Source organism: Nicotiana tabacum, chromosome 20, assembly GCF_000715075.1.
Source record: "Nicotiana tabacum cultivar K326 chromosome 20, ASM71507v2, whole genome shotgun sequence".
NCBI lineage: Eukaryota > Viridiplantae > Streptophyta > Magnoliopsida > Solanales > Solanaceae > Nicotiana > Nicotiana tabacum.
Genome location: NC_134099.1, coordinates 100,855,998 through 100,874,118, shown reverse-complemented (window position 1 = coordinate 100,874,118; position 18,121 = coordinate 100,855,998). Strand labels below are relative to the sequence as shown.

Below are 18,121 nucleotides of genomic sequence, written 5' to 3'. Positions count from 1 at the left end.
AATCCTTCACAGATTAAAGCCATTAAGGAAATCCCTGACATACTTTCAAACAAGAAAGAAGTTCAAAGATTAACAGGGAGAATTGAGGCCTTGGGAAGATTCATCTCTAAATCATCAGAGAAGTATTTTAAATTCTTCTCAGCTCTTAAGAAGAAGGATCATTTTGAATGGAATGAGGAATGTCAACAAGCACTTAGGAATTTGAAAATGTACTTATCAAATCCACCTTTATTGGAAAAACCAAAGGCTGGGGAAAAGCTACTCCTCTACCTTGCTGTTTCGGAGGTGGCGGTAAGTGTTGTTTTGGTCCGAGAAGAGCAAGGTAAACAATAACCTATCTATTACATAAGTAAATCTTTGTTAGATGCAAAGATGAGGTATCCTCGGTTAGAAAAACCTGCACTTACGTTAATCATGGCATCTAGAAAGTTAAGACCTTACTTTCAGTGTCATCCTATCGTTGTGGTAACTACCTACCCTTTACGTAACATATTGCATAAGCATGAGTTATCAGGTAGGTTAGCTAAGTGGGCAATAGAGTTAAGTGAATACGAAATTGCATGCCAACCTAGAACTGCTATAAAATCACAAGTATTAGCTGATTTTGTGGCTGATTTTAGTCAGGGAATACAGTTAGAACCAAAAAAAGAATTACAGGTGTTCAATGGAGCTAACCCAGGAACTTGGACTTTATTCATTGATGGCTCATCTAACGTGAGAGGAGCAGGTTTGGGGGTAGTATTGGTACCACCTACGGGTGAAACCATTCGGCAAGCTATTAAATGTCATTCCATAACTAACAATGAGGCAGAATATGAGGCTATGATTGCAGGTTTAGAACTGGCACGGGAACTTGGCATAAATCAGATTATAATCAAGAGTGATTCACAACTCGTAGTTAATCAAATGCTGGGGACTTATACAGCCAGGGAAGCAAGGATGCAGCAGTACTTGGAAAAGGTACGGGAATTGATAAAATAATTTCAAGATTGGAAAATTAGACAAATACCCAGGGACGAAAATCTTGAAGCAGACGCCCTGGAAAATCTCGCATTTGCGGCCGACGTGGCAAACGATGCAAATGCCTCAGTAATACATTTATTTCATTCAATTCTTGATCCTGATGCGAATGAGGTAAATTTTAATAACTTAACCTGGGATTGGAGGAACGAAATTGTTGCTTTTTTACAATATGGAACCGTCCCTGATGACAAGAAAAAGGCTTATGCACTTCGAAGGCAGGCCGCTCGGTACTGCTTAAAACAAGGCAATCTATATCGTAAAATGTTCGGTGGACCCTTAGCAAGATGCCTTGGACCTTCGCAAACAGAGTATGTAATGAGAGAAATACACGAGGGTCATTGCGGGAATCACACAGGTGGAAGATCACTAGTAAGAACCTTAATTAGGGCAGGTTATTACTGGCCTAAAATGGAAGAGGAGGCAGAAAGTTTCGTGGCCAAATGTGATAAATGTCAAAGGTACGGTAACAATATGCATAGACCTGCGGAATTATTACATCCGGTCATTGCGCCATGGCCATTTATGAAATGGGGAATGGATATCGTAGGTCCATTACCGCAAGCAAAAGGACAGGTAAAATTTTTGCTTGTTCTCACTGATTATTTTACTAAATGGGTAGAGGCAGGTGAATTCAAACAGGTGCGAGAAAAGGAAGTCAAAGACTTTATTTGGCGGAATATCATATGTCGATTTGGCTTACCAAAGGAGATCGTATGTGATAATGGTCCCCAGTTTATTGGAGCTCAGATCACGGAATTTTTTCAAAGCTGGCAAATTAAAAGGATTACGTGAACACCCTATCATCCGGTGGGTAATGGACAGGCAGAATCAACGAACAAAGTCATTATCAACAATTTAAAGAAACGACTAGAGGAATCAAAAGGAAACTGGCCTGAAGTGTTACCCGGAGTTTTATGGGCATATCGCACAACTGCAAAAACAAGTACAGGTGAAACACCGTTCTCATTGGTTTATGGAGCTGAGGCTTTAATTCCAGTTGAGATAGGGGAACCAAGTATACGGTTCACACAGGCGACACGAGAATCTAATGACGAGGAGATGCGGGTCAACCTAAATCTACTCGAGGGGCGGAAAGAAGCTGGTTTAATAAGAATGGTAGCATAAAAGCAAGTCATAGAACGATACTACAATAGAAAAGCACGCCTCAGGTTCTTCAAAATTGGGGACTTCGTGCTTAAAAAGGTTTTTCAGTCTACAAAGGTAGCTAACATAGGGAAATTAAGTCCAACATGGGAAGGACCCTACAAAGTGCGTGATGTTGCAGGAAAAGGAGCATATGAACTGGAGACAATGGATGGCAAGATACTACCTTCACATTGGAATGCTTTTCATTTAAAGAGATACTATTTCTAAGGAAAACCCACGGTCAGGTATAACCATTTTAAATTTCATTTTTGAATTGTTAAAATTTTACTAACGATTTTAGATGATAGGCAAAATGCTAACCCGTACTAAATGATGAGTCACGACCTGTAAGGCACATGGAGTAACCTAAAATTCCTGGCCTAAGGTTACAATTATTCTGATAGAAATGCAAACAGGTTATGCAGTCTTCATCTATAATCGTCCCTCGGAGTCCCGTATGTTTTTCCTTTTCAGGAAAAGGACCAAACGAGAGAAACTATCAAGTGCTCAAAGCTTCATACTTCAACACTCAAATACTTGGGGGACTACATAATATACACGGACATATGTATAAAGAAGGCAAAGCAGATTAAGGAAAAATCAAGCCTGAAAAAGTCAAGTACAAAGTAAAAGTCATAAAGCCACGAGCTAAGGCCAAAGAAAAACCTCACTATAGTTAGGGCAAAGGCTATGTACTAAAACGGGTTATAAGGAAAAACCCCGTATCTATTATTATTCTTTTGAATCTGTTACAAGAAAAACAGTTACGAGAAAGTTATAGATGTAATTCAAATACATGTAAAGTTTTTTTCGGAACTAGACAAGGTTCAAAAATAAAATCTTGTCAAAGTTATTTCAAAGAAACATGTGTATTCCTATTTCTTTTGTCGTATGATAATACCATTATGAAGTTGAGACGTCTTATTCATTAAGTATTGGAATATAAAAGGGCTCTCTTTTATAAAACTCATGTTTAAATTAATCATGAGGTTAACAGAAGCATTTTTCGGAAAACGAAAATGCAAATTATTTTGTAAGTCCTTAAAAAGAAAGGCGAGAATAAAGCAAGCAGAAGTTTAAGATAAAAAACTTCTTAATATGTAAAAAAATCTAAGACTAAGTTCGAACTTAAGCATAAAACTACGAAATTGTTTAGATTGCCCCATTAAAAGTCTTGGGGACTGACGTTTCTAAAATCAACCCTCAAATGAAGTTAAGGGTTTGATTACAATCTTCCAAAATCAAAACAAAAATAAAATCATTTGAATGATTAAAACTGGTCACTAAGAAGTTTGTGGTATTGAGGCAGGAACGTCGATAGCAGCAGGCTCAATTTGGGTAGGTACATCAGCATGCGCGGCTTCAACTTGACTTGCAGCAACGGGCTCGATCGGGTTTGAAATAGTCATGATACCCGTATTAGCTTCAACATTCATGAGAGCTTCAGCCACGGGAACTTCATCCACGGGAGAAGGGAAGTCCTGAGTTTGTTGAGCCTTTTCAATGGTTTCGTTGATTTTAGCTAACTCCAGCTCCAGGTTGAAGTTTTCATGGCCAGCTTCAAGTAGGGTATCACGATGGGAATTCAAAAAAGCCCAACTTGCCTCAACAACAGATTTTTCTTCAAGGATCTCATAATCCTTTTACCAAGCAGCGATCTCATTTTTTAGCTCTTCATTTTCAGCCAAGGCGAAGCTGTGGGAAGATTGAAGAGAGGCGTGGGAGCATTCTAAAGCACGCACCTTATCAGCAGATATTCTGAGGTCTTCTTGTGCCTGAGTCAAATTTTGCACAAGCTCCCCAGCATAAAATTCCTTTTGGTTTAAAAGAGCTTTTAATTCTCTGATCTCTTCACTAGCTTTAGATAGCTGCTCTAAGAAGGAGGACTCGAGACGCTCTTTGTCTTTCTCTGCTTGGTGTGAAGAAGCTTTTGTAACCGCCAATTCTGAATTTAAAGCCCGTACTCGCTGCTCTAAGGTATTCTTGCTCTCTTGTAAGCTCTCTATATTAAGCTGAGCACTCTCAAATAGCCCCTTCTAATTGGTTGCTTCCAATTGAGAGTCGCGTGCTATCTTCTCCAAAAGGGCAATTCTTTTCATCAATTATGTGCTGATAAGATTGGCCTAAAAAGAGAAGAAATAAGAATCCCAAAGATGAAAAATTTTGCAAAGTAAAAAAGGGAGAGAAGGAAAATACCTTCAAAGTGGCATGCACGATATCATTCATTAAAGTCAGGGAACTATGGCTCTCCAGCTTTGCTTTTTCAATTGGCCAATTTGACCCAAGCAGACATTGAAGAAACGACAAAATTCAAGAATGAATGGGTCGATTGCTGGTCTAAACCCTAAAGTAAAAGGGTAAGTGTAAACAAAAGAGAACTCAGTTAAATAGGAAGTAATTCTCTTATTCGGATTAGGGATAATAATGGAAAAATCATTACTCCAATGACAGTCCTTACGAACCACAGGAGTCAAAACCTCTGTAATTTGAGTAGGGTAAGCATCGACACGATCTAATGCGGAAACCTGGTTTCTAAGAGATTCCCTGTCATGGTAAAAAGACAATTCTGAAGGGACTATCTTATCTACTAAAGGTTCGCGTAAAGGTTCAGAATGCTTTACCCCTAGAAGAAAATTTGTGAGAAAGGGAACATCTGGTTCTAGAGGAAGGACCAGAACCAGAAGAAGGCATAGATGAACCACATCGAGTAGATCTTAAACTACGAAGTCTACCTCCCGTTCTGTGCCTAACAAGGGCATTGGGGAAGGAGTCATTAATGGAAACTCTCTCAGGGTTAGGGCTTGGAGAAGACATATCGAAGAGAAATGATCTAAGGAAGAAGTAAACAGAGATTTGGAGAAATAAGTGTTCAATAAGCTTTATGTGATAAAAGACAAGGGAAAAAAATTATATTTATACCGATAAGCAACCGCCAAAGGTAAAAGTGCGGAGGTGGAAAGACCATAATTATGATAACTGGTACTTCATTAGTAGTGGAACCGTAAAAAGCTTGAAAAGGCTGCAAAAACTGCAGAGCCAATGGAAAATTGATACGTGTACGAAATATTAAATGGAAGTGACAATTGAAGCGTCAATTTTGTCATATCATTAATGGTGACAAAAATTCTCGTTTTAATGAAATTCACTTCCCAAATATTCAATTGATGAATAAATGGAAAGTGGGGGGACTATCTGTAATGGGAAAAATTGTATTTATATATGCAAGTGACATGTTGAGACATGTGGACTGGTCAAATAGTCAAAGAATTATAATTAGTCAAGAGGCACGTGCAGCAGTAGAAACGAGCAAAGGCAAAGGAAGAGGCACTGGAGGACATTTGACGGATTCAGCGCCCGTACCTATTTAAATTATTTATCAAAAGGAATGGATCTGACCATAATAAAGAGCGCAGATACGGAATTCGACAGGCATTAAATACTGGATACATTAGAGAATTTGTATTGATTACAATGATTGTGTAACATAGCATTCAATGTCTTTAATTATTCATAATAGCTTCATTATGATTTGGAGGAAACGCATATCTTCAAGATACCAATAAAAGGGAGGTATCTGGTCACTTGTAAAGACAAGACACAATGGGAATATACTTTGATTCATTTGTTTTTTTCCTGATTACACTCTGGTTACTCTAAATTACTTTCTTCTACATATTCTTTTGATTATCAGTAACCCGCGTTCTTCTAAATTCTAACTTTGACTGAAATTCTATTTTTTGGTTAAACAGTAAAATCAATTATTCTATAGATCGTCGTGGTATGAACGTTGTTAATGGATTCTTAGCTTTCCTATTGATCTTGATTAATTCTAGCTTAGTTCTTTTTTGAAGTTATCATTCTGGACCGAACCCACTTTTATGTTGTCTCCTGAAACACCTGCTAATCCTGCAATTTTATTTTATGTGGTAGTGTTTAATAAGTAATAGTGTTTAAGAAAGAAACGATATATTTGAAGCATATGGTCTTAAATAATGCCATAAAATTTTCATAAATATAAAAGTATATTATTAATCGTAACATATAAAGTTTAAGGTTCACTTAATTTAAATATTCTTGTGAATGTGACCCTTTACATGCAATACTTTATGTATTACAAACGCTTAACCACCAACACCAACCTCTAGCAAAAAAATGCCACTATTAACCACCTTCACTGCCAGCCTCCACTATCAACTACCTTTACCAACATTCGTCGGTGCACAACCACCCGAGAAAACCACCACCACCTGCCAACACCACTATCAGTTGATCTATTGTCGCTAGCTTTTAAAACATCTTAATCAAGCATACAATTTTTACAACAAAGATATGAATTCAAATTCAGACATCTTAATTTTAAGGGGAAAAAATGAAGCCTGAATAAGCATCAAATCAGTACAATATTTTTATGTATACATATTCATAATTAAAATAATAAATGCAGGGATAGAAGAAGAGAAAGTGGACTCATTCAAAATTCCTGCATACTATCCGTCTCCGGCAGAAGTGAAGCATGTAGTTGAAAAGGAGGCATCTTTCACCATTGATGTCTTGGAAACTTCAGAAATCCATATGGATTCTTCTGATGAATACAACGTGACACAGTGCATGAGAGCTTTTACTGAGCCTTTACTTGTGAGAAATTTTAGTATGTGGGTCACATAACCAACATTACTTATGTGAGTTTAGTTTATTTCTTGACAAGTGGACTCATGTTCCTACTTACTTATTTTAAAGCATAAGCTAAAAAAAAGGCAATATTTAGGTCTACTCTTTTTCCTAATTAGAAGCTTAACTAATGGACAATAAAAGGAAAAGAAGAAAGTAAAAGATCTATTTCATTACTCCTATTATATTATTATAATATTATAATAAAGAAAAAAAAGTACGGTGAAAAAAATTGCATTATGATCTATGTACTCTTCAAAGCAAAAAATAAGTTGAGAAAAGCAATTACATTAAAATACCTTTGGTTGCATTTTATGATAATCCAATCACTTAGTACAAGAAAAAATAACCATGACAAACTGGAAAAGAAAATGAGTTTCAAAAAGACAATGAAGAAGAAGCTAACGACGACAGTCACATACAACCTATACATAATGAACAATTTTGTATCTGAAATGCTTCGCAAAAATAAAATATAACAATGTAAACAAGCTCTAGTAAACTGTCTTGCTCTGAATACAATTAACATACACGATAATAACACTGCTACATAGGATATACACAATTGCATCACCAGACACAAATTATAAATCAAATATATGTTGACTCTTCAAATAATTCATACTATAAATATTGTTCAAGTGATCTCTCCGACACTATCAATTCAGTTCGTCCGTAAATCAATATAATCCAGAATTAAAATAAATGCGTAACAATCTTGTTAGTCTCAATACTAGTAATTCCAACTCAATTGCTAATTCGATTTCTACACTCAATTTGCTTGGCCACTAACATCAACATTTTTTCCCGTGATCTTTGAACTTTGGTTATCAATGCCACCTCCAAGTTGGTTAATTGAAGCCTGAGTCAACAGTTGTGTGAAGCTAGTGTTTTGATCTCCATATAACTGCATCATTGAATTAAAAGGAGTAAAGCAAAAAATCAAATCAAGACCGATAAGTAAATTAAAATATAAATACCAGTAACAAATTGAAAATTATAACTTGATAGTTTAGAGATTGAACCTCAAAATTTAACCCCAAGGATTGTTGCTCATGTTGGTCTGTTGCTCTAGCTTTTAATGTCTTCTGTGGTGCCCGCCTCTTCTTTTGCTCAGTTCTTGGTTTTAATCTTTCGTATCCATTTCGATTACCCTTTTTCTTAATTGGATCCAATACTTGATCATTGAATCCCAAAGAAGGGCCAACAGATGTACTAGATTTGGAACAACTCCTATGGGTACCTTCGGCATATAATTCACTTTAGAGTTTAGTGATCTCAACTCTTGCTTGACACAAATATTTTCTAGCAATTTCTTCAGACTCGGCATTATTTGCAGTTAAAGTCATAACTGCAAATGATTCTTTCATCAACCAGTTTAAGCGAATAGCCATAGAAGAAGTTGATGTTTTCTTTTTATTGTTGCACTCTCCAAACCATTCCCTTGTTTAGCATTCTTTGTCCATCTTTTCAAAATATATTATGTAGGGATATAAGAAAAATCCAAGTCAAGAAACAGAACTTTTAGTGCATGGCAACATAACCAACCCAAAGATTCAAACATAAGACAACTGCAACTTATGGAATTGCCCATAGAATTGAATTGCACTGTCTCAATTTGTCCACCTTCTCCCTTGAGGATTGTGTATGTGTGACAGGTGCCATTAATTTCAGTATTGATCACCTTTTTGGACATCCCTTTCAAAAATTCATGTTGAAATCTTGTAAATATAGTTCTTGTGTATAAAGTTGCAGCATGCTTTAATATCCCACAATCATCTATTGCAAGTTTAGGTATTCCTCGACATTTATAATCTTCTATCGCCTCAATGTCATGTATTTCAACTGCCCGTTGCTCATAATGATTAACAAATTCAGTTAAACTCATAGCCTTGCAAGCCATTTCTGTAAAGACTCTATTAGTGCTCTCACTCCTCTGAGTTGATTTAATATCCGCAGAGAAAATAGACCGGCTAAATGCAGGACACCACTTTTCCCTCAAGTCATATAACCTTTGGAGCCAACTATTACTCCCACAATCCCATTCTTCAATCATTTTTGCCACACCAACTCAAACTCTGATTCCGACTTGTACCTCCATAAGAGTTTATCAAAATATTTTTCTCTAAATCCCGGTTTCCAATAAAGTTGAGGTATATTCTTTTGGGCATTCCTATCAATATGCCATTCACATAAACGATGACAAGTATCAGGAAAAACTTCTTTAATAGCAGCCGCTATTGCAGGAGCTTGATCGATAAATACAGTTTTGGGTGATATGCCTCCCATAGCCTTCAAAAAAGTACGAAATAGCCAAACAAAAGAACTAGTTGTTTCATCACTTAAGAATGCACACCCAAAAAAAATATTTTTCGAATGATTATTTACGCCCACAAATGGAGCACAAATCATGTCATATTTATTTGAACGATATGTAGTATCAAAAAACATCACATCTCCAAAACACTCATAATGCAATTTAGGTATACTATCTCTCTAGAAAAAGTTGCACATCCTTCCATCTTCATCAACTTGAAAAGAGTAAAAAAAGTTTGAATCCTCTGATTGCATATGCATAAAACGATCCACAAAAGTTTGAGCATCTCCACTATTAATCATACTTCTTTTACGTGCTTGTATGAAGTTATGAGCATCTTGTTCAATAAATCTAGCATTTTCAATACCACTTGCTTCATTTTGAAGGTAACGAACAACCTTTTTGGTGCGAATACCAGCATCTACCATAGAACTGAGAATGTCTTTAGTAGCAGTTGTAAGATTTTGGCCAGACAATATAAAATGTCTCAAATTTTCCTCGATCATCGGGTGGTTATGCTCATCAGAAAATTCGAAAACTTTCCATTTCTCATTTGAAATCTTAAATTTTATGCGAGTCATACAACCACATCTATATTCTAACCTTTGACGTTTTCTTTCTAGATAATTAGAATACAAAAGAGATTTCCCTTCACAAGAACAAAGAAATAAACACCTTGTTAATTCTTTGTTTCTGTTGTAAGTTTTTGCTCCCTTTCGAATGCCAAAACCTTTTGCTAAAGCATAGGAATTGTATGCTACATATGATTCATCTTCAGAACCAAATTTCATCCCAATCTTAATAGTAAAGTCATTGTTGATGTTAGACCCATTATGGACGAATGTAGAGCAATCTTGATCATTTGCAGTATAATCTACAATAATATAATCTAAATTAGAGGTACAATATTTACACATAAATAATAATAAAACTAAATTACGTTTTCCATTAAAAAAAGTGAGTACTTGAAATTAATAGTCTTTAAAGTTCATGTTGCTTACCTTCACCTTCAAAATTAATATCTTCATGAGCAGAGTGATCCTCCATATTGTTGAGCATAAAGTGTATGCTTTCTTCTTCACCGTAGAAAGGATGTTAAGAAATAAGATTTTCAATAAAAAAAAAAAATTGTCAAAAAGCAGACCTAGATCTTATATACATAGTATAGTATAGGGACCAGAGTATCCGTTAATGGAAAAATTGGATTCTTCAATATATACTTCACCTAAAGAAAAGGAAATTGCAGTGTCATCCATAAACACACTACATAGATCATAACGCAATTTTTTTCACCGTACCTTTTTTTTCTTTATTATAATATTATAATAATATAATAGGAGTAATGAAATAGAACTTTTACTTTCTTCTTTTCCTTTTATTGTCCATTAGTTAAGCTTCTAATTAGGTAAAAGAGTAGACCTAAATATTGCCGTTTTTAGCTTATGCTTTAAAATAAGTAAGTAGGAACATGAGTTCACTTGTCAAGAAATAAACTAGACTCACATAAGTAATGTTGGTTATGTGACTCACATAGTAAAATTTCTCTTTACTTGTCATCCATTTTGGTGATGAATTAAATATGGATAGAGTGTTCCACAAGTGCAGAGAGATATTTGTGAATGGCATAGCAAAAGAGAAGACTATATTCACAAATGTTGTTGTCTCCTTGACAAAAACAAACTAGGGCAACTAGTTCATGCCCTCGAACCTACCATTAATTATTCCCTTATATAACCAAAATATCGGTCCAATCCAACCACTTAAATAAGAAATAGTCGGTAATATATAATATATATGTATAATTCATATATATAGCATGTGTATAACTGTTTACAATCAGTTTACGATATATGTATGCCCGTTGAAAAGAATAAACAGTGAGTCAAGCCGATTGATTATGTAAATGTCCCTTATACATTCGGAGTTCCTCAAGTGCAGAGAGATCATTTTCAATGTCATAGCAAAAGAGAAGACTACATTCACAAATATCGGTGTCTCCTTGACTAGAAACAACTAGAATAATCCCATAAATAACCTAAATAGCCGTGTGTATAACTGTTTACAATTAGTGCATAACTATATATATATATATGCTGATTAAAAAGAATAAATAGTGAATCAAGCCGTCTATTTATGTAAATGTCCCTTATACATTCGAAGTTACTCAAGTGCAGAGAGATCATTCTCAATGGCATAGCAATAGAGAAGATAACGTTCACAGATGTCGGTGTCTCCTTGACTAGAACAAACTAGGGCAATTAGTCCATGTCCTCAAACCCTACCCTAATTTAATTAAATTAAATAACATAAATAGCCGCGTGTATAAATGTTTATAATTATTGCATAACGATATATGTATGCCGACTAAAAAGAATAAACAGTGAACCAAGCCGGTTACATCTATAATTGTCCCTTATATATCCTGAGTTCCTCAAGTTAAGAGAGATCTTTCTCAATGGCATAGCCAAAGAAAATACTACGTTCACAAATTTCGTTGTCTCCTTGACCAAATCAAACTAGGGCAAATAGTCCATGTCCTCGAGCCCTATCCTAATGTAATTCCCATAAATAACCTAAATGACCATGTGTATAACTACTTACAATCGGTGCATAACGAAATATGTATGCAGGTTGAAAGAATAAATAGTGAATCAAGCTGGCTGTTTCTGTAAATGTCCCTGATACATGCTAAGTTCCTATAGTGTAGAGATACCTTTGACAATGGCATAGCAAAAGAGAAGACTACATTTACAAATCTTGCTGTTTTTGTAAATGTTCCTTATACATCCGGAGTTCCTCAAGTGCAGAGAGATCATTCTCAATGACATAGTAAAAGAGAAGACGACGTTCACAAATTTTGGTGTCTCCTTGACTAAAACAATCTAGGAAAATTAGTCCATGTCCTCGAACCCTACCCTAATTTATTTCCCTTTAATAACCTTAATAGCCGTGTGTATAACTATTTACAATTAGTGCATAATGATATATGTATGCCGACTAAAAAGAATAAATAGTGAACTAAGCCGGCTCTTTCTATAAATGTCCCTTATATTTCCTGAGTTCCTCAAGTGCAAAAAGATCTTTGTCAGTGACATAGCAAAAGCGAATACTATGTTCACAAATATCGTTGTCTCCTTGACCAAAACAAACTAGGGCAAATAGTCCATGTCCTCGAATCCTACCCTAATTTAATTCACTTAAATAACCTAGATATTCGTGTGTATAACTATTTACAATCAGTGCATAACGATATATGTATGGCAGCTAAAAAGATTAAACAGTGAATCAAGCCGGCTAATTCTGAAAATGTCCCTTATACATCCTGAGTTCTCCAAGTGCAGATAGATCTTTGTCAATGGCATGGCCAAAGAAAAGACTATGTTCACAAATGTCGTTGTCTCCTTGACAAAAACAAACTACGGCAATTAGTCCATGTCCTCAAACCCTACCCTAATTTGATTTGCCTTGAATAACCTAACTAGTCGTATGTATAACTATTTACAATCAGTGTATAACGATAGATGTATTCCAGCTAAAAATAGTAAACAATAAATCAAGCCAACTATTTCTGTAAATGTCCCTTATACATTTTGAGTTCAAGTATTTATCAATGATATAATAAAAGAGAAGACTATGTTCACCAATGTCGTTGTCTCCTTGACCAAAACAAACTAGGGCAATTAGTCCATGTCCTCGAACCCTACCCTACTTTATTTCCTTTATAACCTAAATAGCCGTGTGTTTAACTGTTTACAATTAGTGCGTAACGATATATGTATGCCAACTAAAAATAATAAACAATGAATCAATTTGGTTGCATCCGTAATTGTCCCTTATACATACGAAGATCCTCAAGTGAAGAGAGATCATTCTCAATTGTATAGCAAAAGAGAAGACTACGTTCACAAATATCAATGTCTCTTTGACTAGAACAAACTAGGGCAATTAGTTCATGTCCTCGAACCCTACCCTAATTTAATTCCCTTGAAAAACCTAAATAGTCGTGTGTATAACTATTTACAATTAGTGTATAGCGATATATGTATGCCGACTAAATAGAATAAACAATGAACCAAGTCGGCTACCTCTGTAATTGTCCTTTATACATCCCGAGTTCCTCAAGTAAAGAAAGATCTTTGTCAATGGCATAGCAAAAGATAAGACTACATTCACAAATGCCATTGTTTCCTTGACTTAAACAAGTTAGGTAAATTAGTCCATATCCTTAAACTCTACCCTAATTTAATTCCCTTAAAAAACCTAAATAGCCGTATCGATAACTGTTTACAATCCGTGCATAACGAAATATGCATACCAACTAAAAAGAATAAATATTGAATCTAGCCGGTTGTTTCTGTAAATGTCCCTAATACATCCTGAGTTCCTCAAGCGCTGAGAGATCTTTGTCAATGGCATAGCATAATAGAAGACTACGTTCACAAATGTCGTTGTCTCCTTACCAAAATAAACTACGACAATTAGTCCTTGTCCTAGAACCCTACCCTAATTTGATTTCCCTTAAATAACTTAAATGGCTCTGTGTATAACTGCTTACAATTAGTGCATAATGATATATGTATTCTGACTAAAAGAAATAAATACGAATCAAGCCAGCTGTTTCAATAAATGTCCCTTATACATCCGGAGTTCCTCAAGTGCAGAGATATTATTCTCAATGGCATAGTAAAAGAGAAGACTACATTCACAAAATGTCGGTTTCTCCTTGACCAAAACAAACTAAGGAAATTAGTCCATGTCCTCGAACCCTACTATAATTTAATTCCCTTTAATAACCTAAATAGTCATGTGCATAACCATTTTCAATCAGTGCATAACCATTTTCAATCAGTGCATAACGAAATATGTATGCTGAATGAAAGAATGAATAGTAAATCAAGCCGACTATTTCTGTAAATGTCCCTAATACACCCTGAGTTCCTCAAGTGCAGAGAGATCTTTGTCAATGGCATAGTAAAAAAGAAGACTACGTTCACAAATGCCGTTGTCTCCTTGACCAAAAAAAAGTAAAGCAATTAGTCCTTTTCCTCGAACCATACCCTAATTTGATCTCCCTTAAATAACCTAATTAGCAGTGTGTATAACAGTTTATAATTTGTGCATAACATTATATATATGATAGCTGAAAAGAATAAATATTGAATCAAGCTGGCTATTTCTGTAAGTGCCCCTTATACATCCTGAGTTCTTTAAGTGCAGAGAGATCTTTGTCAATGGCATTGCAGAAGAGAAGACTATGTTCCCAAATGTTGTTGTCTCCTTGACAAAAACAAACTACGGCAATTAGTCCATGTCCTCAAACCCTACCCTAATTTGATTTGCCTTGAATAACCTAACTAGTCGTATGTATAACTATTTACAATCAGTGTATAACGATAGATGTATTCCAGCTAAAAATAGTAAACAATAAATCAAGCCAACTATTTCTGTAAATGTCCCTTATACATTTTGACTTCAAGTGTTTATCAATGATATAATAAAAGAGAAGACTATGTTCACCAATGTCGTTGTCTCCTTGACCAAAACAAACTAGGGCAATTAGTCCATGTCCTCGAACCCTACCCTACTTTATTTCCTTTATAACCTAAATAGCCGTGTGTTTAACTGTTTACAATTAGTGCGTAACGATATATGTATGCCAACTAAAAATAATAAACAATGAATCAATTTGGTTGCATCCGTAATTGTCCCTTATACATACGAAGATCCTCAAGTGAAGAGAGATCATTCTCAATTGTATAGCAAAAGAGAAGACTACGTTCACAAAATGTCGGTGTCTCCTTGACCAAAACAAACTAGGGAAATTAGTCCATGTCCTCGAACCCTACTATAATTTAATTCCCTTTAATAACCTAAATAGTCATGTGCATAACCATTTTCAATCAGTGCATAACTATTTTCAATCAGTGCATAACGAAATATGTATGCTGAATGAAAGAATGAATAGTAAATCAAGCCGACTATTTCTGTAAATGTCCCTAATACATCCTGAGTTCCTCAAGTGCAGAGAGATCTTTGTCAATGGCATAGTAAAAAAGAAGACTACGTTCACAAATGTCGTTGTCTCCTTGTCCAAAAAAAAGTAAAGCAATTAGTCCTTTTCCTCGAACCATACCCTAATTTGATCTCCCTTAAATAACCTAATTAGCAGTGTGTATAACTGTTTACAATTTGTGCATAACATTATATATATGATAGCTGAAAAGAATAAATATTGAATCAAGCTGGCTATTTCTGAAAATGTCCCTTATACATCCTGAGTTCTCCAAGTGCAGATAGATCTTTGTCAATGGCATGGCCAAAGAAAAGACTATGTTCACAAATGTCGTTGTCTCCTTGACAAAAACAAACTACGGCAATTAGTCCCATGTCCTCAAACCCTACCCTAATTTGATTTGCCTTGAATAACCTAACTAGTCGTATGTATAACTATTTACAATCAGTGTATAACGATAGATGTATTCCAGCTAAAAATAGTAAACAATAAATCAAGCCAACTATTTCTGTAAATGTCCCTTATACATTTTGAGTTCAAGTGTTTATCAATGATATAATAAAAGAGAAGACTATGTTCACCAATGTTGTTGTCTCCTTGACCAAAACAAACTAGGGCAATTAGTCCATGTCCTCGAACCCTACCCTACTTTATTTCCTTTATAACCTAAATAGCCGTGTGTTTAACTGTTTACAATTAGTGCGTAACGATATATGTATGCCAACTAAAAATAATAAACAATGAATCAATTTGGTTGCATCCGTAATTGTCCCTTATACATACGAAGATCCTCAAGTGAAGAGAGATCATTCTCAATTGTATAGCAAAAGAGAAGACTACGTTCACAAATATCAATGTCTCTTTGACTAGAACAAACTAGGGCAATTAGTTCATGTCCTCGAACCCTACCCTAATTTAATTCCCTTGAAAAACCTAAATAGTCGTGTGTATAACTATTTACAATTAGTGTATAGCGATATATGTATGCCGACTAAATAGAATAAACAATGAACCAAGTCGGCTACCTCTGTAATTGTCCTTTATACATCCCGAGTTCCTCAAGTAAAGAAAGATCTTTGTCAATGGCATAGCAAAAGATAAGACTACATTCACAAATGCCATTGTTTCCTTGACTTAAACAAGTTAGGTAAATTAGTCCATATCCTTAAACTCTACCCTAATTTAATTCCCTTAAAAAACCTAAATAGCCGTATCGATAACTGTTTACAATCCGTGCATAACGAAATATGCATACCAACTAAAAAGAATAAATATTGAATCTAGCCGGTTGTTTCTGTAAATGTCCCTAATACATCCTGAGTTCCTCAAGCGCTGAGAGATCTTTGTCAATGGCATAGCATAATAGAAGACTACGTTCACAAATGTCGTTGTCTCTTTACCAAAATAAACTACGACAATTAGTCCTTGTCCTCGAACCCTACCCTAATTTGATTTCCCTTAAATAACTTAAATGGCTCTGTGTATAACTGCTTACAATTAGTGCATAACGATATATGTATTCTGACTAAAAGAAATAAATACGAATCAAGCCAGCTGTTTCAATAAATGTCCCTTATACATCCGGAGTTCCTCAAGTGTAGAGATATTATTCTCAATGGCATAGTAAAAGAGAAGACTACATTCACAAAATGTCGGTGTCTCCTTGACCAAAACAAACTAGGGAAATTAGTCCATGTCCTCGAACCCTACTATAATTTAATTCCCTTTAATAACCTAAATAGTCATGTGCATAACCATTTTCAATCAGTGCATAACTATTTTCAATCAGTGCATAACGAAATATGTATGCTGAATGAAAGAATGAATAGTAAATCAAGCCGACTATTTCTGTAAATGTCCCTAATACATCCTGAGTTCCTCAAGTGCAGAGAGATCTTTGTCAATGGCATAGTAAAAAAGAAGACTACGTTCACAAATGTCGTTGTCTCCTTGACCAAAAAAAAGTAAAGCAATTAGTCCTTTTCCTCGAACCATACCCTAATTTGATCTCCCTTAAATAACCTAATTAGCAGTGTGTATAACTGTTTACAATTTGTGCATAACATTATATATATGATAGCTGAAAAGAATAAATATTGAATCAAGCTGGCTATTTCTGTAAGTGCCCCTTATACATCCTGAGTTCTTTAAGTGCAGAGAGATCTTTGTCAATGGCATTGCAGAAGAGAAGACTATGTTCCCAAATATCGTTGTCTTCTTGACCAAAACAAACTAGGGCAATTATTCCATGTCCTCGAACCCTACCCTAATTTGATTTCCCTTAAATAACCTAAATAGCCGTGTGTATAACTATTTTCAATCAGCGTATAATGATATATATATGATAGCTGAAAAGAATAAACAGTGAATTAAGCTGGCTGTTTCTAGAAATATCCCTTATACATCTTGAGTTCATCAAGTGAAGAGAGATCTTTGTTAATGGCATAGCGAAAGAGAAGACTACGTTCACAATTGTCGTTGTCTCCTAGACCAACAAACTAGGGCATTTAGTCCATGTCCTCAAACTCTATCCTAATTTAATTCCCTTAAATAACCTAAATAGCCGTCCATCCATTGCTTAAAATAAAAATAATAGATCCTCAAGTGAAGAGAGATCATTCTCAATTGTATAGCAAAAGAGAAGACTACGTTCACAAATATCAATGTCTCTTTGACTAGAACAAACTAGGGCAATTAGTTCATGTCCTCGAACCCTACCCTAATTTAATTCCCTTGAAAAACCTAAATAGTCGTGTGTATAACTATTTACAATTAGTGTATAGCGATATATGTATGCCGACTAAATAGAATAAACAATGAACCAAGTCGGCTACCTCTGTAATTGTCCTTTATACATCCCGAGTTCCTCAAGTAAAGAAAGATCTTTGTCAATGGCATAGCAAAAGATAAGACTACATTCACAAATGCCATTGTTTCCTTGACTTAAACAAGTT

At 35.2% G+C, this 18,121-nt stretch overlaps 1 protein-coding gene across 1 annotated transcript in view; it reads left to right on the top strand.

Annotated features, from left to right (window-relative positions):
- Window positions 1-10,838, top strand: part of LOC107781554 (S-adenosyl-L-methionine:benzoic acid/salicylic acid carboxyl methyltransferase 2-like) — a 40,554-nt gene extending 29,716 nt beyond the window's left edge. The window contains exons 5-6 of the mRNA XM_075241405.1: window positions 6,614-6,809; window positions 10,712-10,838. Of these exons, the coding sequence (XP_075097506.1) occupies window positions 6,614-6,809; window positions 10,712-10,838 (323 nt within the window). The remainder of the gene's footprint in view (window positions 1-6,613; window positions 6,810-10,711) is intronic.
- The last annotated feature ends 7,283 nt before the right edge of the window (window positions 10,839-18,121 follow it).